General features: G+C 38.2%; 1 protein-coding gene across 3 annotated transcripts in view; it reads left to right on the top strand.

Annotated features, from left to right (window-relative positions):
- ar (androgen receptor) overlaps positions 1 to 23,858 on the top strand; it is a 68,149-nt gene extending 44,291 nt beyond the window's left edge. For 2 of the 3 annotated variants that reach the window (XM_061962130.1, XM_061962129.1), the window contains 3 exons: positions 7,483 to 7,613; positions 13,454 to 13,605; positions 14,765 to 23,858. In XM_061962130.1, the coding sequence (XP_061818114.1) occupies positions 7,483 to 7,613; positions 13,454 to 13,605; positions 14,765 to 14,923 (442 nt within the window). In that variant the 3' untranslated portion in view covers positions 14,924 to 23,858. The remainder of the gene's footprint in view (positions 1 to 7,482; positions 7,614 to 13,453; positions 13,606 to 14,764) is intronic. The other variant, XM_061962131.1, reaches the window with a different exon arrangement.
- The last annotated feature ends 1,888 nt before the right edge of the window (positions 23,859 to 25,746 follow it).

The following is a 25,746-nucleotide window of genomic DNA, read 5'->3' as shown; positions in this document are numbered from 1 at the left end:
TTAAAGTTTGCGCCTAGAACAATCCGGAGGACACGACGTCCACAGTTTCCAAAAACAACTTGAAATGTGGACTCGTCAGACCACGGAACACTGTTAAATTTTGCATCAGTCCATCTTAAATGAGCTCGGGCCCAGCGAAGCCGGCGGTGTTTCTTGGCGTTGTTGATAAATGGCTTTCGCTTTGCCAAGTAGAGTTTTAACTTGCACTTACAGATGTAGCGACGAACTGTAGTTACTGACAGTGGTTTTCTGAAGTGTTCCTGAGCCCATGTGGTGATATCCTTTACACACTTTTTTGATGCAGTACCGCCTGAGGGATCCAAGGTCGCGGGCATTCAATGTTACGTGCAGTGATTTCTCCAGATTATCTGAACCTTGTGATGAAATTACAGACCTTAGATGGTGACATTTCTAAATTCCTTGCAATAGCTCGTTGAGAAATGTTGTTCTTAAACTGTTGGACAATTTGCTCACACATTTGTTCACAAAGTGGTGAACCTCGCCCCATCCTTGTTTGTGACTGACTGACCATTTCATGTAAGCTGCTTTTATACCCAAACATGGCACCCACCTGTTCCCACTTGTTTGCCACTTGTGCCAGCTTTTTTTAAACATGTTGCAGGTATTACATTTCAAATGAGCAAATATTTGCAAAAAATCACTACATTTTCCAGTTTGAGCATTAAGTATCTTGTCTTTGCAGTCTATTCAATTGAATATAGGTTGAAAAAAATTTGCAAATAATTGTGTTCTGTTTTTATTTACGATTTACACAACTTGCCAACTTCACTGGTTTTGGGTTTTGTAGACACAATGGCGTCCTGACTTCATAGCTCCCATAGGCTCCATTGTAAGTGGACTTTTATTTATGTTTGTTCATGAGTTAAAATGCATTAAAAAGGTGTGTGTGCTTGTCTCTCAAAGGTATTGTAAATCATAGGCAACATTAAAAAAAGTGCAGTTGCCCCTTTAATAAGCCGTGAACATCAGGACTAGAGCTGGGCGATATGGCCTTTTTTTAATATCTCGATATTTTTAGGACATATCACGATACACGATATATATCTCGATATTTTGCCTTAACCTTGAATGAACACTTGATGCATATAATCACAGCAGTATGATGATTCTATGTGTCTACATTAAAACATTATTCTTTATACTGCATTAATTAATATATGCTAATTTTAAACTTTCATGCAGAGAGGGAAATCACAACTAAGTCAATTGACCAAAACTGTATTTATTACACAGTTATTAAGCAGTGGTACAAACATTCATGTCATTTCAAAACAGAAAGTGCAAGATTGTCAGATACATTTTAAAACAAGCTATGAGTGCACTTTTGTCAAAACAACACTAAATTAAAGTGCACTTTTTGTACAAAACGCCACTACAATAGTTTAAAACAAATGAAGTGCACTTTTGTGCATGATGTCACACAAGATATTTCAATAACTGTCAAATAAAAATGAGCTGCATATAAGGAAATCAAATCGCTATGTAGTAGGTTACTGCGGACGCCATTCTGTTTTTTTCATACGGTGTTGATGTGGAAATGGTTGCCTCGGCATTTTGTTGCTGTGGCACCGAATGGAGATGTTGACATGCGAGTAAGCACTCTTCATTCTCTAGCAGGTGACTTTTCAAATGATGCTACATATTAGCAGTAATGCTACTTTTTTAGCAACGCTTTTGCCCCACACTTGACAAATTACGGTTGTCTGTTCGTCATATTCCCACTTGAAGCCAAACCACCGCCAGACGATGGACTGCTGTTTTTCTTGGGAATTAATTCTTCGTTCATTTGTTACCAGATTTGCACCTTCTTTCTCTCGTATTACCACTCGCACCACAGCTAACGTTACCCATGCCGCTACCTCTCTGCTCCGCGAGGGCGTATACGTATGTGACGTATGTAAGAAGGTGCGCTTGCTGTCTGTGAGAAGGAGAGACACGAAAGAGTGGGAAGAGCCTGTAGTGTAATGCCAGCAGCTAAAAGCAACTGCGTGAGAACGTATACTCGAATATTACGATATAGTCAGTTTCTATATTGCACAGAGACAAACCCACGATATATCGAGTATATCGATATATCGCCCAGCCCTAATAAGGACACTTTTTGACGGTTTCATTTTGCACCGAGTTAATAATGCGAAAGCCCTCGATATTAATAGGAAATGTTTGCAATTCAAAGCAATTGATTGATCAGAAATAAAGTTATATGCCATTTTAAGTAACTATGTTCTTATGCGACAAGACTTTAGTCTTGGACTGTAGTTTATTATGTGCATTATCGGATACAGGGTTGAAAAAAGTTCATTTTATTTTATTTTGGTGAAAACATTGGGTGGCTCCTAGGTGTGCTGCATGCATAATGCAAAGGTGAGGAGTTTATTAATGACAAATAATACATTTATGTATTTATTTATTTATCAAATAGTATTCAACCGGGATGGCACTTCTCTTCTATATGTCAATACAAAAGTAGAAAAAAGACTACGTAAAATGTAGCTGTTGCATAATTTTATCGCTTCTGTGTGGTCCACTCAAGCTCAACTTTCACATGATAATTATGAGCGGTCCATTAGTCTGCTTTTTTCCTTTCTCTTTTTCCTGTTTGTACTGTTCTTGAACGTGACACCACGCTACCATTATGCAAAGCATCCGCAAAGGGTTTGACAAATACAAATAGAGTGTATCGATGCGCTTTGGAGCTGACAGGTATGCAACAACATTATAAACGGCAACACATGCAAAGGTCTTGCTGACATGACTCTGTGAGTTGTGAAATTAAAATGGTTTTAGCTTTTACTTTTACACTAATGTGTTCCCTGTAATTTTCTCCGCTGATAAAAGCGAGGTTAATTTCGTTGGTTGGACATAAATTAGGTGTGAGGTATAGTGTAACTACAATAAATGCAGCCATTCATTATTATTATTTTTTCATTATTTATTTATTTCAGACATTGACATAAAAAAGTACAAAGTTGACAACACATAATAATATAAATTAATATAGTGCAAAAGGTAATGTATAGTATGTAATGCATGATTGTCCATTTTTTTCCCTGAAAGGGAGTGGGAAGAAGATAACTTATTTAATCCCACCACCAGTTCTCCATTCAGTGATTATTCACATGAGTTTCACTGTTACTTTGTTCACGGATTATAATACAGATGCTGTTTCATTTTGGCATTACCACAGGTAACAATGATTATTACACTGTAACAATAATTTTTATCAACAATGTAGAAATAATGAATATACCAACATTGGTAATAGACAAAATGCTAACAATGGTAATAGACAACATAGCAATAATGGTAATAGACAACATAGCAATAATGGTAAGGAAACATTGAGCACATGTTAACACTTTGAGACAGAGTACAACAGCAGGTCAAATTAAAGACCCTCATCTCTATATTTGAACCAGACCCCATGTTTGTATAATAGTTTAAATTGATTAATAGTTTGGCATTGCTTGTGTTGTAAGTCCAGTGTGTTCCATAGTTTTATTCCGCATACAGACACACAAAAATGTTTTCGAGTGGTTTGAGCTCTCGGCAATGAGAAATATCCAAAGCCTCTCAAGTTATGAGCCTGCACTTGTCTTATAAAAAAACGTTGTAGATTAGGCGGCAATAATTTGTTAAATGCTTAATATAAGATTATTAATGTATTATATTTAACAAGGTCATCAAATTTGAGCAACTTTGATTGCATGAACAGATTATGAGTATGTTCTAAATAACCAACGTTGTGAATGATCCCCACTGCTCTTTTCTGTAATATGATCAGAAGATGAATTGTGTTGTGGTAAGTATTCCCCCATACTTCAACACAGTATGTAAGGTATGGGAGTATCAAGGTGCAGTATAGAGTACGGAGTGCATTTTCATTGAGGTATAGTTTTGCTTTGTTTATAATTGAGAGGCTTTTGGAGATTTTTGTTTTAATGTGTCTGACATGAGGTTTCCATGATAGTTTACTATCAATTATTACTCCCAAAAATGTATTTTCATTTACGATTTCAATTTGGGTACCATCAATACTTATTTTCTGTTCAGACATTATGTTGCGATTTCCAAACATCACTATCTTAGTTTTATTTATATTCAAAGATAATATATTTGTGTCCATCCATTTTTTTTACTATGTTTAGTTCTGTGTTTACTGTATTTATGAGCTCATTATAGTCATCACTACTGTAGAATATATTTGTGTCGTCCGCAAATAGTATGAATTTCAGCACTTTGGATGTATTAAACATATCATTAATATACACATTAAACAGTGTTGGCCCCAACACGGACCCTTGGGGGACACCACAAGCAATGCCAAGAGTATCAGATAACAATTTACCCATTTTTACAAACTGTACCCTCCCTGTTAAATAACTTTTTAACTAGTCACCAGCCAGCCCCCTAATTCCATATATTTCCATTTTATCTAGTAGAATTGAATGATTAATGTAATGTATCAAAGGTTTTCTTTAGATCAATAAAAATACCAACTGCATATCTTTTATGCTCCAATGCATTAGTCATTTCTTCAATAGCTTCAGTTATCGCCATTGAGGTTGTTCGTTTGGACCTAAAGCCATACTGACCGTCATTGATTATATGATGCTTCTCAAGAAAAGATTCAAGTCGAGAGTTAAATAGTTTCTCTAAGATTTTTGAGAACTGAGGCAAAAGAGAGATTGCTCTGTAATTGGTGAAAGCGTGTTTGCTGTCACTTTTGAAGAGCGGAGTTACCTTAGCGATTTTCATTTGACTTGGAAAGCGGCCAGTCTGGAATGATAGGTTACATATATAAGTTAAGGGTTTTACAATATTCAGTATAACCTTTTGAACCAATATCATGTTGATATCATGGCAGTCAGTGGAGCACTTACTTTTACACTTCCGCACAATGTTTATCACTTCCTGCTCATTTGTAGCTGAGAGGAAAAATGACGAAGAATTCTGTTCAATAGTTGATTTTGTAACTCCATTGTCTGGGATATCAACAGCCAACTTAGGACCAACATTTACAAAAAAATTATTGAACTTATTCACTACATTACTCATAATAAATCTTCACCGTTTTCATCAATAAAGTAATCAGGATATGTGAACTTTGAATATCCTTGTTTGATTAGACTATTCAAAACATCCCAAGTTCCTTTTATATTGTTTTTGTTTTCGTATAGTTTTTTTTGGTAATATAACCGTTCGCTTGTTCTTATAATATCAGTTAATTTATTTTTGTACTTCTTCTATTGTTGTTCAACTTATTTTGTTTTTATTTTGATGAACAGTTTGTAGAGATTGTTTTTCTTTTTACAGGCATTAATTATCCCTTTTGTGATTCAAGGGCTATTTTTATGTTTTCCTTTTATAAAAAAATATTTCACAGGACAATGTTTATTATGCAGGGAAGTAAAGATGTCTAAAAATTACAATAAGCACTGTCCACATTTGGTTCTCTGTAAACTGAAGTCCAATCCTGAACTGCTAAACTATTGCTTAGAGCACAGATTGTTTCCTCAGTTGTTCTTCGTTTAGAGATTTTTGCCATACTGTCTTTGGTTTTCTTGAGATGACAGTCATATAAAGTAAAAACAGGTAAATGGTCAGTGATATCATATAAATAGGCCACTGGTGACTTGATTTCCCATAATGTTAGTAAAAATGTTGTCGATGATTGTGGCACTATGTGTGGTTATTCTGCTTGGTTTGGTTATGGTTGGATATAGAGACAAGCTGTACATTGTGTCAATGAAGTTATTACAAGAAATGCAGCCTTCTGTATTTAGAGTCACGCCCATTGTAACACTATATCTAATAGACACAATTGTATATTTTAATCTGTTAAAAACTTCAACACCACAATATTTCTACAATTATCCTTTTCGATGATGCTGCATCCCAAGCCACTTTATTAAAATATATTTAATAGTACATTTCAATGTTTTAAAAAAGTATTGGGCACCTCTTATTAAAATGAAAACTGTTTAAATCCATTTCCACCCATTTTCTGTGATTACTTTATGCCCCACTTAAACAGTTACAAGTTGTTAAAACTGCATTTTAGAGTCATCTGAGTGTCTTTTATATGCAGACGTGAGATAAAGTGCTGCCACCAAGTTCTACATCTGGATAGAAGACCGATTACTGAGTTGTTCTTCAAGGTGTGGTGGATTAGCAGCTCCAATTTTGCTGGTGGAGTCTGGGTAATTTGAGCTATTTGAAAGAAATGTGAGCGGGAAGTGTTAATGGACTTAAGTGCTCACTGTCACTTGGCTGCTCACTGTCTCCTGCCAAGCCAAGGCTGTCCTTTAAGAAAGGGACAAAAACCCTGGCACAGTCATTGCAATGAGACGCCAAATTTAGCAGTGATTAAATAATTGTTGAGCTTTTTCATCGAAAGGAACATACTCCTGCTTTACCTCGCCACCATAAAACCTCATCATAGTCACACCGGAGATTTAGGGGTATGTTTTTCGGCTGCGCTCTAATTGTTGCAGAGAGGTCGGATTGCACATGAAAGAAGAGCTATTAGAGGAAGATTAGATCTGAGAAATGAATTAATTAGAGTGGCAGCCTCTTCGTAAAAACGTTCATCCATTTGTTACTTCAATGTCACTAAATACCGTATTTCCTTAAATAATGGTATCACCTCTTAACTGATGCCATAATCATGGGTACATCACCCACACGGGTGATGTGTCATTGTGGACATCTTTAGCACAACACACACCACGAAAGAACAGGAAAAAGTACTTCTTTATTGCGGCACAGAGCAATTTAGAGTGAACTCTGCTAAACTTTAATTCTGATAAAGTGACCCACGTCCCAAAAGGTGGAAGACCGAAAGATAGTGAAGTTGGACAATGATTTCTAAAGTGGATTTTTTGGATGTATTATTTCAAGTGTCATTTTCTGTAAAATGCATATAAACATGTAATATTAAAATTGCATTTGCAAAAATAAAGGTGACACACCTATTAATGTGTGGTATTCGCTGAAGTTGAGTGAAAACACCACTAAAGTTAGTCAAAAGTTTAGTCATGAATCTGTCCAGTTGATTTTTTACTGCCTATTTTTTTTAAGTGATGGAAAACGTTCCGCTCCATTGCCATCCTCCTTTTCCACTCACAACTGATGAAATATGATTTTTCCCTTTTGGCTTTGGCTTTACAAGACATATTAGAAACCTGTTTCTTTCCACATTGTTAATAAAAACTGTACAGAAGTAAAATGAGTTAATCTTCTGCCTTCCCGCCCTCGTTTGGAGAAATCAGAGCAGGAAAGACCCAATTTCAGATTTTCCTGACTTAGTATTATGTGGTACCTATTACAACTCTAATACATTTGACTTTAACCTCTGACCTTATCTTCTCTGCAGCTCATCACGGAACAAAATGTCCAGCGTGTTAAGCAGTTTATTGACCTCACCACTCACCCTGTGCCCTTTCTGAACTTGCACAGGCATCGGATGCAGATCTCCACCATGTACGAGCACTGTATCCGCATGAAGCGTCTGTCACAGGAGTTTGCAATGTTGCAGATAACGCAGGAGGAGTTTCTCTGCATGAAGGCCCTGCTCCTCTTCAGCATTCGTAAGTTTTGACATTAATCAACAAAGTGGGCCTGTAAAAACACAAATTTATATGGAAATACATTTGTGCTTGAGTATTTTAGAGTACACTATCTTAATCTTAATAAAGTCATCTAGCTTTACAGTGCATCCGGAAATTATTCACAGTGTTTCTGCTTCACCTTTTTCCACATTTTAGAGGAATGGGCAAAACTGCCCAAAGATAGGTGTGCCAACTTGTAGCATCGTATTTAAATAAAGTTGAGGCTGTAATTGCTGCCAAAGGTGCATCAACATAGTATTGAGCAAAGGCTGTAAATACTTACTGTACATACATGTGATTTATTTTTAGTTAAAAAAAAAAAAAAAAAATTGTTAACATTTTTAAAGATATGTTCACATTGTCATTATGGGGTGTAGTCTGTAGAATTTTGAGGACAAAATTCATTTATTCCATTTTGGAACAAAGCTGTAACATAATAAAATGTGGACAAAAATGATAATTTTTGATAACCTCTTGAGGAACTCTGAAGAAACGTTTTTTTCCCGCAATTTAAACGGCTTGTACAGCCGAAAACAACAGAAGCATAGGGCATTTTGTCTTCGAGAAAGGCTAAATGGTGCCATTGAAAACAGAGCTAGCTTGACTACCACTAGTATTCATTGGGCAGGGCGCGACGTCAGTCACATCCCAGTAATAGTCTATAGAGTCCACTGAACAGCTTCACATTGAAACAGCTTGCCACAGGCTGATACTGATACTCATTTCTGATCGCTCACCTAATTTTTCTGGTAACTTGCTTTTCCCTACTTTGCATTAGCTGCAGTGTTGGGACTAACAGTAACGCATTACTTTGTAACGCGTTACTGTAACGCCGTTAGTTTCGGCGGTAACTAGTAATCTAACGCGTTATTTTTTATATTCAGTAACTCAGTTATCGTTACTACATGATGCGTTACTGCGTTATTTTACGTTACTTTTGATGTAGTATCGGCTAGAAACAGAATCGCTGCGGTGTCGTTCTTCTGAATCTTCCTCTGTCACAAGCCGGAGAGAAGAAAAGAGGCGCGGTCTGGGTGTGGGTTTGGGGAGGGGAGGCACACACGTGATCCGCGGTTTGATATATGAAACAAACAAAAAAAAGTTGTTGGCACGTTCAGTCCACACACAGCGTGGTAATGGCGAGCGGAGTAACGGAGGAGCTTGAACGCCCCGCACCATTGAATCGGTGTGTTTATAGGTGCAGACTCGGTTGTGCAAAACGAGGGTTTTAAACACATGCTGAACGTGCTTGAGCCACGTTACGACATCCCGTCGCGCACCCACTTCAGCGATAAGATTGTGCCAGATCTTTATGAGCAGGAGAAGAAAAAAGTTGTGGATGAACTATCCCGAGCATCATCTGTTGCGCTCATGACAGACGGGTGGACGTCCAGGGGAACTATAAGCGCTCACTTCATCACAGCAGACTGGGAGATGAGAAGACACGCCCCCTCTACGAGAGTCACCTTGCGCAGGTACTGACACAAGCAGTGGAGGAATGGAAGATAAAGATATCCCAGTCACACGTGATAATGCCAAAAATCTAATAATTACAGTGAATGAGGCAGGACTGGGACCACAGATAGGTGCTTTGCACATGTAGTGAATTTGGCATCACAGAAGGGAATCTCAGTCAATAGGATGGAGCGCCTCCTTGGGAGGATCAGGAAGGAGGTTTCCTACTTCCACCCAAGCACAACAGCTGCTCATGTGCTTAAGACAAAGCAAGAAATGCTACAGCTGCCTACTCATAAGCTCATACATGATGTCCCAACGAGGTGGAACTCCACTTATGATATGTTGGAGCAGCAGGCAGCTATATACTCTGCATTGACCCACAACACCCTGAAGACAAATGTCACCCTGTCTGATGATGATGTGAGAGTGGCAGATGAGGTCCTCCAGTTGCTTAAACCCCTCAAAAGTGTTACATCTCTACTGAGCACTGAAACTTCACCATCTGTGTCAATGATCCTGCCACTGAAAACAAGGATTCTACAATCCATGGCTCCAAGTGTGGAAGACAGCAGCATCACTCCAGATGTCAGGCTTTATTTCACTACCTATGTTTCAAGGAAAATGATGTGCCTTCTTATGTTGCACTTTAACTTGTTTTTTATTAATGGCCATTGGTCCAAGTTTAAAGAAAGGAGGAATGCCTTTTTATGTTGCACTGTTTTTCATTTATTATGTTAAAAGGAAAATAAAAATGCATGTCAAGTTGATCAATAGATTGTATTATTCTCCAGTGCAATAACAGTACTGAAATGAAGGCTAAAAGGGCATTAATGGGAGCTTTAAAAAAAAAAGGAGAAAAAAAAGAAGTAACTAAATAGTTACTTTTCACAGTAACGCATTACTTTTTGGTGTAAGTAACTGAGTTAGTAACTGAGTTACTTTTGAAATAAAGTAATTAGTAACTGTAACTAGTTACTGGTTTTCAGTAACTAACCCAACACTGATTAGCTGTCACGCTGCCTTAGCTTGGCAGCAGCTAACTAGCGTTATACACTTAGCTTTTGGTCTAAAAATTCCAAATGTGACTTTTTATCACAGCATTATTTTGTTTCTTAATACATGTGGTGGGTAGTTTAGAGTTAAGTGGCTATCACATCCACGGGTACGTGATAAGTTAGCATTAGTATTAATGCTTTCTTACTTTTTTAGTAAGTGCCATGAACAACTCTGCTCTGGTTGTCATTGTAATAGTTATGTCTTGTCCTTAAAACACTAGCTGTGTGTCGAAGTGGTTTAATTAACATAAACACATAGGGCCTGATTTACTATGATCAAAATACCTTGTGCTAAACAGCATGTTCAATCTATAAAACAGCGTACACTATAAGTGGGTGTGTTGCGTGCGATTTACTAACACTGCATGTGCAATTGAAAAGTCTTATTTAAATGACGATTTTGCGTTTACTATATGGGGCATCACCACAGAGGTACTCTCATTCACTGCACATTCATGTTATCATGCTTTTACCAACTGTGTTTTGCTATATTTTCAAACATACAGGAGACATGTACCACTTTTTATGGGCATTTTAGAAGTAGTGCATTTACAATTAAACCACTTTTTTTACTGCCAAAAGAGCGCTCATTGGAGAGAGGCAGTACTTACTCCGCTCAAGACGCAAAAAATGCATACTTAAAAAAGGGTTTCACATATAAAAAATATTTTAGTGATATATATTCTATGTGAAAAACACAAACGTAATTTAAAAAAATACTTAAGGACACACATCAATTTAATTTTTTTAATCAGCTCTTTAAGTCCTCTAGCAGCTATGATAACTTATGTTGCTGAATAGACGATATGTCAAATGTTTTTTATTTCTGACTGTCCAAAATTATTGACACACACGTAGGACGAAGGCGTCTGTCCATCGTCTGTCTGTGCAGCGAAAGCACTGATCTTGCAGCCGTGCGTGGAACTGTCAGTTTACACAAGCTTTTGACACATGCTAAATAATATGCAAAATAGTGCTCCCAAAACAATGATGAGTGTTGATAAATCACTTTGCAAGTGCTAAATAGTATTTGCACCTTCTCCTCCCAGTATTGTGGGTGTTTTGATGATCAGCATACATTTTGCAAATTAATCAAGACACAGACACAAAAGGGATTTAATGCCTTATTCTGTTCACTTAACAGACGCAATCCACTTTGCATACGTTTAGTGGATCTGCTTTGCGTGTGCTATCAAGTTTGCACATGTTTTAGTACACGCAAACCTTTAGTAAATCAGATCCATAGTGTGTGCAGCCTTATGATATTAACACTATCATAAATACACTGATAATATACTGTTATTTAAAGAGGATTGAGGTCTGTAGAATATATTTATTTTTATTTTGGTTAAGTTAAGCAGGAGATATCTATTTCAGAAAGATTATCATTTTATTTTGTAATTTTGCACAAAAAATATTTGTCTCCCATATATTCCATTTACTCCAAAACATTCATCAACTTTAATTAAATTCAAAGTTGGAGTTAAATAGTATAAACATTATTTTACACAAATAAAAAAAGACAACAAGGGGTCTCATGTATTTTTCAGGTGGTTGGCAACACTACGTATAAACTGCGCATCCGGAAAGTATGTCATACGCTTCACTTTTTTCACATTTTGTTATATTACAGCGTTATTCCATAATGGAATACATTACTTTTTGTCCTTAAAATTCTACAAACAAAAACCTATAATGACAATGTGATTTTTTTTTTTTCATTAGAGATTTTTGCAAAAATATTACAAAAAAAAACCCAAAAACTAAGAAATCACATGTACATAATAGTATTCACAGCCTTTGCCATGAAACTCAAAGGTGAGTTCAGTTGCATTCCGTTTCAAGTGATCATGCTTTTGATGTTCCTAAAGCTTAAATGGAGTCTACCTGTGGTAAATTTAGTTGATTGGACATAATTTGGAAAGGCACACGCTATATATAAAGGTCCCACACTTGACAGTGCATGGCAGAGCACAAACCAAGCATGAAGCCAAAGGAATTGTCTGTAGACCTCTGAGACTGGATAGTCTCGAGGCAAAAGTCTGGATAAGGGTACATAAAATATCTGCTGCCTTGAAGGTCCCAATGAGCACATTGATCTCTATCATCCATGAATGAGAGAAGTTTGGAACCACCAGGACTCTTCCGAGAGCTGGCCGGGGATTTAAACTGAGCGATCGGGGGAGAAGGGCCCTAGTCAGAGTGGTGACCAAGAACTCCATGTTTATTCTGTCAGACCTACAGCCTTCCTCTGTGGAGATAAAACCTTCCAGAAGGACAACCATCTCTGCAGGAATCAACCAAACAAGCCTGTATGGTAGAGTAGCCAGACAGAAGCAATTCCTGGCAGCCTGCCTGGAGTTTGCCTAAATGCACCTGAAATACTCTCACACCATGAGAAACAAAATTATCTGGTCTGATGAGACAAATATTTAACTATTTGGCATGAATGCCAGGCTTCATGTTTGAAGGAAACTAGGCACCGCTCATCACCCTACAGTGAAGCATGGTGGTGGCAGCATCATGCTGTGGGAATGTTTTTCAGCACCAGGAACTGGATACTAGTCCGGATGGAGGGAATAATGAATGCAGCAATGTACAGAGACATCCTGGATGAGAACCTGCTCCAGAGCACTCTTGAACTCCGACTGAGGCGAAAGTTCATCTTTCAGCCGGGCAACAACCAAGATATCAAAGGAATAGCTTTAGGACAACTCTGTAAATGTCCTTGATTGGCCCATCAGATTTAACACCTGGAGAGATCTAAATAAGGCTGTACACCAACACTTCCCATCCAACCTAATGGAGCTTGAGAAGGGCTGCAAAAAGTAATGGGCGAAACTGGCCAAAACAAGTGTGCCAGGCTTGTAGAATCCTATTAAAAAAAACTAAAATCCGTAATTGCTGCCAAATGTGCATCAACAAAGTAAGGCTGTGAATACTTATGTAAATATGAATTTATTTTTTTTACTTATTTTAATACATTTGCGGAAAGCTCTAAAAAACTTGTTCACCTTGTCATTATAGGGTGGTGTGTTTAAAATTTTGAGGACAACATTTTTTTAATTCTATTTTGGAATAAGGCTGTAACAAAAAAATTTGAAAAATACAGTGCTGTGAATACCTTCTACATGCACTGTAATTGAGTTTTGTAAAGGACGCAGCTTATATTTTGTCATGAAAGATGGGTTTTCTTCCCAAATTTACCTGCTTAATTTACACAAATCTCCCACCCTATTACCCATTCACAATCAGGGAAGTAAATATCATAAACATTCATCCCAAACAACAACATATTTTCTGCAGTACCAGTGGAGGGTCTGAAAAGCCAGAAGAACTTTGATGACCTGCGCCACACCTACATCAGCGAACTCCACCGCCTAGTGAATTATCGCATTACATCCAATTGTTCTCAGAGGTTCTACCAAATCACCCGACTGCTGGACTCCCTCCAAATGGTGAGATGAGCTGCTTGCTAGCATTCAGCTTTGTGGACGCTTGTTTAAGCTCTCAGCCCAGTTGTGTCCATATGCCATGTATCATGCATGAAAAGAAGGAAGGTACAAATTTGTAAAACAAAACACATTAAACAGAAAGTAACTCCATCATATGGCAGTAATCATATGTACTTAGATACTTAAAGATTTAAATGACTGTATGTGTCTTATAGGGCAAGGGACCATCATTAATTTTCCATCCATCCATCCATCCATTTTTTACCGCTTGTTCCTCTCAGGGTTGCAGGAGGTGCTGGAGCCTATCCCAGCTGCAACTGGGCAGAAGGCGGTGTACACCCTGGACAATTTTGTTGTATAAATAATGTACCTACTTCTCAGTCTCATGGTTAGGATATAATCAAACAAAAAGAGAAAAATAATATTTACTATCACGTAGCATTAACAATCATACCAGTATTATCTATAAAGACTAAGTCCCAGTGGTGTATTTATTAAATAAAATTAAACAACTTGAATGATGAGAAAGTGTGATTACACTGTGTCGCGTTAGTTTATTCCCTTATATTAGTATCATACAGTTACTCAACCGCAGAGTGTGTTTATTAGGTTTGGGGCTTTAATTATGTTGTTTAGCTTCACTTTTACAACAGTTATGTTTTAAGTTTTAACGTTTTTCTTTTATAAAATTCAAGTTACAATCAGTTAAATATAATTTGTAGTATAATATGATGATAGATACAGGATGATTATTCATCTATTGTAATTTGTTTCTAAATTGAAAAAACATTTTCAATATTTGTTCTTTTATAGTAATCTTTAATGACCAGTTATCAGTACTAGCAAAATGTTTGTGAAAACAAATATACAAAACATTGAGGTACCATTGCAATTAATCAATTTGATATATTTTAGAATAAGGAGATACTTACCCTCTGCAATGAGGTGGTGACTTGTGCAGGGTGGCCTTCCGCCCAAATGCAGCTGAGATAGGTCCCAGCACCCCCCGTGACCCCAAAAGGGACAAGCGGTAGAAAATGGATGAATGGAGATACTTACCAAATCACCCTGTTAATATGAAACGAAGTCATACTGAAATGAAGTAATACTGCTATGGTATGACAATGAAATGACAGCATGTAATTTTTCTATTGTGTTTCAGACTGTAAAGAAGCTGCACCAGTTTACATTTGACCTGTTTCTCCACGCTCAGTCATGCCACTGCAAGGTCACCTTCCCAGAGATGATGGGAGAGATTATCTCAGTGCATGTACCAAAGATGTTGGCAGGTTTGACCAAACCCATCTTGTTTCATGAGTAAAACGACTCGTTTCCTTTTGTCTTAGTTTTTTTTATTCTACCAATGAGGCTTTGTACTGTTTATTACATAGTTTATTTCATCGCCTTGTTCTCAAGCCATTTATCTCCTCCCTCTACTTTTAAGCCATAGTGACATTGTTTTGTTACAACGGCTCATGTTTTCTGTTTTGTGTTTAGCTCGAGCAGAAATGCTTGTGTGAAAAAACACACACACATACACTCTGTAAATCATTATTACACCTACCGGCAGGGTGAAAAACACGTTTTGACATCATTAAACAGACACTTCAAGTACTTCTGCCCAATCTAAAGAGAAACAATATGATACTCTTTTTAATTTTATTTACACTAATGGAAACAATATCTATTTTTGTTAGTACTTGTATTCCTCTCAGTATATTACAGTGCAAATCAACACCACTGCAAACTACAAGGACAAAAACGCTGATATAAACTGAGCATTATATTAATAATATTAATGGAGTCCTTATAATTCTCAGTAGATTATGAAGGTGTACCTACTGTACTGTAATGTAGTGTCTGGCAAAGATAAACCTAGTGTTAAGTGTTAAATCTTCATTTTTTACTTGTTTTAATACGGCCAAAAATGCAAGTTAGATGCCATCAGCTGGCTCCTATCAATGTAAAGGAGCAGCAGCTCAACTCTGAGCTCCTCTCGGATGACCGAGCGCCTCCCTGTATTTATCACCCTTTATGGGTGAGTTCAACCACCCTGCGGAGGGAACTAATTTTGGCCTCTTGTATCCATCATCTTGCTCTTGCAGTCACTAGCCAACACTTGTGACCAAAGGTGAGGGTAGGAACGTCACTTTAATTGAAAAGTTTTCTTGTGGCTCAGCTCTCAACCACAATGGTTTAGTAGAGCGACCGTGTTATACTGCAGACGCTTGCCAATCTACCAGTTGATCTCAAGCGCCAGCTTCCACTCACTCATGACAAGATCCCAAATATACTTGAACTTCTCCATTTGAGGAGAGACCTGACTCTCAATCCATCCTTTTTCCTACAAGAACCATGTCCTCACATTTGTAGATGTATTTACCCATAAGCTTAATACTGAGCTCTGAACCCCTTCAGTAAATGCTAAAGGTCATAGACTAATGGGGCCATCGGGACCACATCATCCGCAAATAGCCGCGACCAGACCCTAAGGCCCTTAATTCAGACACTCTCAACCGGCTGTACGGAGACCAAATACTACGTACACAAATCCTATATTTCCGGTGTGCCCCCGGTCTGTTCCCAGCTTCCGTGTAATGTTGAAGGGATGTGTCAACAAAGCCAGTTCCACAACATCTAAAGCATTAGGAATTCAGGGTGAATCTCATCCAACCCTGGGGGTTTTGTTACTGAGGTTTTTTCTTACTACCTCAAATACCTTAGGCCCGGCCATGGGTATGTCCACGTTTGTGTCCTCAGCTTTTGAAGGATTCCTTGCTCTGCTCGGTTACATCCCCAGTTGTGGTCAGAAGACCTCTGTTCCCAATGTAAGTGTGGACCAGACACTCTTTCCCCTTTCTAAGTTGTCGAACAGTGGATTATTGACTCTTGCTTTTGTACATCTGTGATAAGGAAAATGCTGTTACATTTGAATTCCAAATGACTGTTTTTTATACACAGTAGCATTTGTAAAGGCAACTCTTACATTGAATGTCATTCTGCATTAAGTATCAAGCTCCATTCCAATTTGAGTTGACATAAAAAGACAGAAGAATAAGTTGTACCCACTACCTTCTGGAAGGCACAAAACTTATTTGATAGAATGTGATCCTCAGTGCCAGATATCTTATTAGACGAGGGTAGAAACGTTCCAACGGGACAACAAATAGATACGACAGCCAACTCAGAACTGGAAGCATGTTCGATGGCATGATGATGAATGATAAGAGGCCTGAGTTGGTTGGTGGTGCCAAGGAAAACTGTGCTGTGCCTTCAAGATAACAAATTAGAAAAGTGGAATTTCGCCAACAGTGGAACCTCCGAATTTGAAAACCCTTTTAAGTTGTACAGTTTGAATTAAAACTAAAATGCTTTGAAAAAGGAAATATTAAAGTAAAAACAAACACAATGAACAACGGACACAATATAATTGCATGACATCTTCATTGAAGACTCAAAAGATTTACCTCCACACTAGTGTAGTTCGCATTTAATATGTTTGTAATGTCACCACAGCATAATACAAGTGATGGCAAAGAGGAAAATGTGATGGTAATCATAGAACAGGAAAAGGACAAGTTGTACACACGTCTGTCATTCTGCACACTGTACAATATGACTGATAAAATACAGGTGGTCCTCGGGTTACGAACAAGTTCCGTTCTTAGTCAAGTTTTAGTGAAAGTAAGAACGTATGTTTAGAAGGACTTATAAAATACCGTAATAAACAGATGAAAAACAAGCATTAAATGAAACGGTAATAGAATTTAATTTCTTTACATATACTGTAAGGTAAATATATACATTTCCTGTGGTTGTCTTTCACATTGAAAAGGGTGTTGCAAGGGAGGCAGAGACAAAGAGATCACTGTTCTGCCTAGTTCAGAGTAAAAGACCTTTCACATGTTCAAAGATACCATCTTCATCCTTGATGATTGTTTCGGCATTTGTTGGACTTGCATCCTGCATGCAACCATTGTTAGCATTTTACGATGTCTGATTTTATTTCACTTATCACTTCCTATCATGTGCTGCCACCAGAAGAGTCTGCCTCCTATTTGGGAGTCATGTTGAAGGTTTAAGTTAAACAGATCACTAATTCTGTGGAGTCTAGCTCGCCATGCATCGAAGACCAAACCTCTGTTAATAGACAGCGACATGTGGGGACACATGCACAACCAATGCTCGGTTTGTCTCCTTGTCTCACTAGCAGGACTAACGGCTAGCCATCTTGCTAAACAGTCTGGAGACACTTATACGTCGAGTGCCAAGACTTTTTGCCGGCCCAAAGAGAGGGTGTCCAATTGATGATGCGCAGGCAAACTGCATCATGGCTGTTTTTTTATGGCCCGCGTAAACACACAAGAGTTTTGCCCCGGTTGATGGAAAAACACTTGGTCAAATTTTCTCCCTAGTAAAACCAACAATTTGCCTTTTAGTGTGTGATACTTCTCTTGTTGCCTTATTTGTATTTGACTTTATTAAATTGATTTATATTACTATTTGGAGCAGCCGGGCCGGAGCAGGAGGGGAAAGAAAGAGAAAAAAAGAAAGACATTGTGGGGACAAAAGGGGGATAAGACAGAGAGACAACAACAACAGCAAACACAACAATAACAATAACAATAGAACAACACCAACAAATATGATGGTAAGCGTGATAGCAAAGAAGCAGTTAGTGAAATAAATAATAATACAGAAACGACAATAAACACTATTACACTACAAATGGAGCAATACAAATACCAATGGAAATATCACTATTGGTAATGAATAAAAACAATAATTGCCTCTATTATCAACAATACAATTGTTCAAATGCAACAATACATACATGTAATGATAACTTGAAATACAAAAGAAAGCAGATAAATGGAGGGAAAGAAAGAGAAGCCAACTATATTAACCTTGTAGATTGTTATAGTAACAATATGTTAAGCTTTGTCAGTGTGCCCAGTTTCCGCTAGGGCAACAACGTTAATATATGTTTGATGAAACGTGATTATATGCATGAGTGTATGTATATATATGTACTTGTACATGTACAATATATGTATATGTATGTTTGTACAGTGAATGTGCGTGTGGATGTACGAACTTTGAGTGTGTAGGTATGTACTGTGTTTGTGTATGCATGTGGGAACGTATGTATGTACACATGTATGAATAACTGTGTGTACGTGAGTATATATGCGTATTTGTATGTACAATATATTTGACTCCATGTATGTGCGGGAGCCAGAGTGCGGCCCCAGCCACTCAGAGAGCCCAACCCAAAACAGCAGGTGTGGTGCCCAGGGAACAAGGGACCACCATCCCCACGCAACCAGGCCAGCCAGCGACAGGAAACCCAGAGTCCGACCCATCGTCCCGCCCGGAGGAGCCAGCAGCAGGCCGTAGACAGACGCGGAGGACAAGGCACGGGAGAAGCCGGGGACAGCCATCCCCCAAGCCAGCGAGAGACCACACCCCACACGGGCAGAAAGGCAGGACGCCCCGCCCGAGGGGCCCAGAGACTACCCGCAACCGGACGGGAAGACTGCCCCCGCCCCACCAGCAACCGGGCCCCCACGAGCCCAACCCCCAGTTCACAGCGGGGCCCGCTCCAGGTCACTCCACCCAAGTCGGCCGCCGCAGGGCCGCCTAGCACGGGGCCACGGGAACCATCCACCCCACCTACAGGGACCCCAACGATGGAGATGGAACAACCAGCAACTTCCCTGTCGAATCCTACCCCTGAGGGAGGGGAAACATTTAAATAATAATAATAAAATATAAATAAAATTTAAAAAATATAATAATGATTTAAAAATATATATATAATAATAATAATAATTAAAAAATATAAATAATAATAATAATTAAAAAAAATATATATATATATATATACAAATTAATTAAAAGAAGATCACAGATACGCTGACACACAAGGTTACTACCCCAGCAGCTGGCCGACTTGCAGCACCACGGAATACCTTGCAGTGCACCAAGCTGCCACAATAGACGCGAGGACTAGACCCAGCAGGCCCCAACCAAGACGGGCACCCGGAAGGGATGGACGGTGGGACCCAGGAGCTCTAGACACACAGCCCGGATGCAGTAGCCTGAGGCGCCAACCCCCACCTGACAAGCAGGCCCCGAGCGTACCCCCATAAATATATATATATATATATACATACATACATACACACACCTGTGATGAGGTGGCGACTTGTCCAGGGTGTACCCCGCCTTCCGCTCAATTGTAGATGTCCAGCGCCCTCCCCCCCGTGATCCCGAAGGTAGAAAATGGATGGATGGGCATACATACACACACACACACACACACACACACACACACACACACACACACACACACATATATACATATATACATATATACATATACACGTACATAGGATGGATGGGCATACATACACACACACACACACACACACACACACATATATACATATACACGTACATAGGATGGATGGGCATACATACACACACACACACACACATACATACATATACACATACATACATACATACATACATATGTATATATATATATATATATATATATATATATATATATATATTAGGGCTGCGAATCTTTGGGTGTCCCACTATTCGATTCAATATCGATTCTTGGGGTCACGATTCGATTCAAAATCGATTTTTTTTCTTCGATTCAACGCGATTCTCGATTCAAAAACGATATTTTTCCGATTCAAAACGATTCTCTATTCATTCAACACATAGGATTTCAGCAGGATCTACCCCAGTCTGCTGACATGCAAGCAGCGTAGTAGATTTTTGTAAAAAGCTTTTATAATTGTAAAGGACAATGTTTTATCAACTGATTGCAATAATGTCAATTTGTTTCAACTATTAAATGAACCAAAAATATGACTTATTTTATCTTTGTGAAAATATTGGACACAGTGTGTTGTCAAGCTTATGAGATGCGATGCAAGTGTAAGCCACTGTGACACTATTGTTCTTTTTTTTTTTTTTTTAAAGTGTCTAATGATAATGTCAATGAGGGATTTTTAATCACTGCTATGTTGAAATTGTAACTAATATTGATACAGTTGTTGATAATATTCATTTTTGTTTCACTACTTTTGGTTTGTTCTGTGTCGTGTTTGTGTCTCCTTTCAATTGCTCTGTTTATTGCAGTTCTGAGTGTTGCTGGGTCGGGTTTGGTTTTGGAATTGGATTGCATTGTTATGGTATTGCTGTGTATTGTTTTGTTGGATTGATTAATTAAAACATTTAAAAAAATAATAATAATAATAATAAAAAAATAAATAAAAAAATCGATTTAAAAAAAATGAGAATCGATTCTGAATCGCACGTAATTCGAATCTATTTTTTCCCACACCCCTAGTATATATATATACATGCATATACCCATACATGCACACACATAAATACACACATTTACATCCATCCATTCACACACACACACAGAGGTACAGACACACACACATATACACATTTATACACCAACAAATCCATACACAGGCCGCCGGGACAGCGATCAAGCCCCGGCACCCACTGCCCACTGAGAACCAGCCGATCACCTCCCACAAGCCCCACAGGTCCAGCCGCGCACCCCCTCCCCCCAGGGACAACCCCCGACAAGCCCGTCCCAGACGACGGCACGACACCGGGCTTGAAGGGCGGCGCGGCAGAGTGCAAGGGCAGGCCCAGGCCGACACCCGACAAGCCAACCAACACGACAATAAACGAGAATGAAGCCAGAAAGTTCGCCAGCCTTGACAACCACTACAACACAACATCAGGCACCCCACACCGGACCCAGCAGCCATGGGCGCCCGCAGCAGAAACAGCAGCTGCAATACCCCCAGACAGCCAGCACCACTCAATCAAATCAAAGTGATCGAAAAACCGCGACCGGCAACCACACGCCAACAGGATCATGGAGACCAGCCAGCGCCAGCTCGCCAGTCAGCCCAAATGCCAACATGCAAACAAGAGACATCAACACCTCCCCCACCATCAGACTACGCCGACCTCCAGTCCCTATTGATGTGTGTACTGTAGCGTGAGTGAGATATGTATGCTTGTGGGAACTAATAGTGCGATTAAAATTGGGGGACATCAAGGTCATAGTGGGTCCCAACCAAGCCAAGCCCCCCAAACCCTAAGTGTCTAATATGCAGCTAATATTGAGGGGTGGACGAGCAGGGGACAAGCCAGGAGGACTGGAGCAACATAGGAGGCATCCTCATCCTCCCGCCATGCCTCCGCCATTCACATTCTTCAATGACAACTTTGATGTGTTCTGGGAGAGACGACATCTCTTTAGGCTAGACGGGCTCCATTTAGACAGAACTGGTACCCGCACAGAAATCCCCCGAAACACCAATTATCCACCTTTTCACAAAACAGGTCACCTGACACCATCAACATGGCACTTTTTAACGTTCACTCCCTTTAAAACAGAACTTTGTTATTGACTGGTGTTTATTTAGACAAGTTAGACGGTCTTCTTTTAACTGAGACATGGCTTGACGCAGCTGTTGCTCTCACTGAGGCATCCCCAATACATTTAACCTTTATTTCCTACTATAAGAGGAAGAATAGGAGGGACTGCATCCATTTTAAATAACTCACTGACTTCAAAAGAAGTGTTTTTTAACAAAAAAATACACATCATTTGAGCACCACACCTTGGTTTTTTAGGAAGCCCCCACCCCCACCCATTCTCTGTGCAACAGTTTATAGACCACCCAGCACTCTAGCTCTTTTATCAGTGAATTTTCTGAACTTTTATCACTCTTTCATATCTCCTACAGCAATATTTTAATAACTGGGCATTTTAATTTACGTGTTGATGACATCTCATATTCAATATCCAGATAGTTTTCAAATGTTTTTAATGACTTTGATTTTAAACTGCACGTCACACAGGGAACACACCCTGGACTTGGTTATAAGTCATGGCCTTTCCATTGGTGTGTTGTCTGAAGACCTGGTGGCTGTGTCTAAACACTACTGTGTTTTTTTAATATCACCAGACTCAACCAGCAGGGACCCCCGGTGAAAACAGTGAAGAAACGCAAACTTTATTAAGATTTTACAGAACGCTCTTGCTGAAATTTTACCTGCCCTTTGTGCAGTTATCGTTGACAATTTTACCAGTAAACCTAAGTCAACCCTGGACTCAGCAGCGCCACTTTCAACAAACAAACATCAAAACAAAACCTACCCATGAAGAAACAAGGAATTACATAAACTGGAAATAAATTGCAGAACTGCCAAAAGATAAAGAAAATCAAAATGAACCATTTATTATCAGATTTTTCGTTAACGGACAATAACACAGTCAAACAGGCTGGTATTTACAATTACTCACAACTCACCACAGACCTTTAAAACCACCCCCAGTTCCCCTTCTCCACTAATGGGTACACATTTTAACAAAGCTTTTAAAACACCATCTGACGCTCTTTGCGAGGACTTTGCAGACCACTTCGGAACCAAGATCAGGGAGGTCAGATCTAAAATAAAAAGCTCACAGTGTTGGTTCTTCTAATCTAAGGGCATGATACATGATAGAGTAGACCAGTCCTTCTCCCCAGTGGTGAGCGCGTTGCGATGCTAGGGGGGCACCATGTGATATCGAGGAGTTTGCTTTTTTTGCCGTACCAGAATATGACGAAGCGTATGTAGCACTTGGCTTCACTGTAACCACAGTGGGAGATGATGAAAGACCAGTGTGTTGTTTCCTTCAATATTATTCAGAGGTATAGTTATAACAATTTTATAGACAATTTATACAATATTTATATTCACTGTGGAGAGTGGGGGGGATGCGAAATATTTTCTTCTTCCTTTGGAGGGGCGCAACAGAAAATATTTGAGAAACACTGCAAATGTATTAAATTGACTTAGACACGTGGTCGACATCTCTGGTACTGTAATAACTGTTTTAAAAAAAATAAAAATAAAAATTACAGCCACCTACCTTTTCCCTTCTATTAGTTCACTGTGCGGCATTATGTCTTTCTGTTGTGTGGTCATGTGACCAAACAGGACCAATCACCACCTTTATATAACCTGTACGAGTCTACAGTACGAGCAGGGCATGAGCGTGCAAAAGTTGCTGAAAAGGAAGAAGGCAATAAGCCTATACTCAGCCACATAGTTTAGGGGGCCAAAAATAATCCATTTTCAAATTAATCATGATCACGACAATTCTTAATTGACTGAAAAAAATCCAAAATAAATCATGTATAATATATATGTATATATGTGTGTGTGTATGTATGTGCATATATATATATATACATATATATATATATATATGTATATATATATATATATATGCACATATATATATATATATATATATATATACATATATATATATATATATATGTATGTATATATATATATATATATATATATGTGTAAGTATATATATATATGTATATATATATATATATATATAATATATATAAAAAAATATATGTATATATATCATATATATGATATACTGTATATACATATATATTATATAAAATACATATATATATATATTTATAATATATGTATATATTTATAATATATATATATATATATGTATTTTATATAATATATATGTATATATATCATATATATGATGTATATACATATATATTATATAAAATACATATATATATATATATTTATAATATATATATATATATATATAATTGGCTGGCTTGCCAAAGATGTGTAGCATGTGTATATGATGTGTAATAATAATATTAATGTAGCACTGGTATCGGAATGTTTGGACTAGTTGTAATCAGAACAATTAGCTCCGGGAGCAAGTGAGGGACAGAGATCTCGTACATGAATGTAAGAATAATATACTTGCAACACGAGGACCACCTGTAATGAAATGTACATAACAAAACCTTGCACATCCATCAAGGAAATGAGTCACGCAGTACAGTCAGCCATGTCCTGGCTGCTCAGTAAAAGATAGCTAACTCAACCGTTTGTCAACAATATTATGTAAGCATGCTTATCACTATGTTGAACCGTTTTGATGTTGTACTACTATACGAAGTGGTTAACTTTACACGTGTTTAGGATGTTACTTTAAAAGCGCCTGCACAGTTGACATTGCGTTTATGATGGTGACGGTTTTGACCCTTACATGGATTATTTGAGCTTTACTGTAATAAACGATTTAAAAAAGTAGACCAGCGTCATTGACTGTTGAACTTTGGAGGTTCCATTCTGTTTATGTGTTATAAAATAAAAAAATTACAAAAAGACAATTTTTTTTTTACACTATACAGTTACAAAATAAATTATCTGACTTTGTATACTTACGCTAATTACTTTAAAAAAAAAAAAAAGGTTTCTCCTTTAAAAGCTTGTTGGTGTCACATGTCGTGTAGTAGCTGCCTTTGGCTTTATTAATTCCTAGTATAGTGAATTCAGTTGTTGAAGTGTACAGTTCTAGCCGCTAATTCGTGATATCTATCTCGTGCATTGTTTAAACTGTCGCCCGCTTTAGTGAATGTCCTTAACATATTTTGATATAATAGGTGAAACCGCAAAAAGGGACTATTTGACATACTTTGTACATACCGTTTCCTAATGACACTATGCTATGAGGTTGGCATTTTAATTACCTTGTCTGTAACAACTGTTTTGCTGTCACAAGGGAAAATGTAAAGGACGCACACCGTAAGTGTAGTAACCCGCTATGTTTGTATATCTGGTATGTGTCCAGTCTACTACACATGAAACTGGCTTATTGTATAAAATAATTACTATTGCTGCTCTGAAATTTGTATGTTGAATCTTGTTAGAATTGTAGCATTTGTGAACAGTGTGTTTTTAACTGTTTTCAAAAAGTGTAACTAAAGACAAATAAAACTGAAGTTTTATCGTGTAGTTTTTGTGCAAAATGTGGTTATGTAGCCTTAGATAAATGTTCATTTCATTATAAACACACTTTCTTTCATACCAGCACTCTCCTCCCACCTCCATTCAGGAGTATTGCACTAGGATGTGTAGAGTATGAATGCAGCAAACTGCAGGGCAGCATGTCAGTGAAAAAAGGTCCAAGCGTTTGGAGGACGACGAGCAGCGAGCGAGAACTCTTGTCTGGCACTGGAGGCT

The sequence above is a fragment of the Nerophis lumbriciformis genome, linkage group LG09 (genome assembly GCF_033978685.3).
Source record: "Nerophis lumbriciformis linkage group LG09, RoL_Nlum_v2.1, whole genome shotgun sequence".
In the NCBI taxonomy this organism is placed as follows: Eukaryota; Metazoa; Chordata; class Actinopteri; order Syngnathiformes; family Syngnathidae; genus Nerophis; species Nerophis lumbriciformis.
Note: the sequence above shows the minus strand (reverse complement) of the source record. Positions and strands in the feature narration are given on the sequence as shown.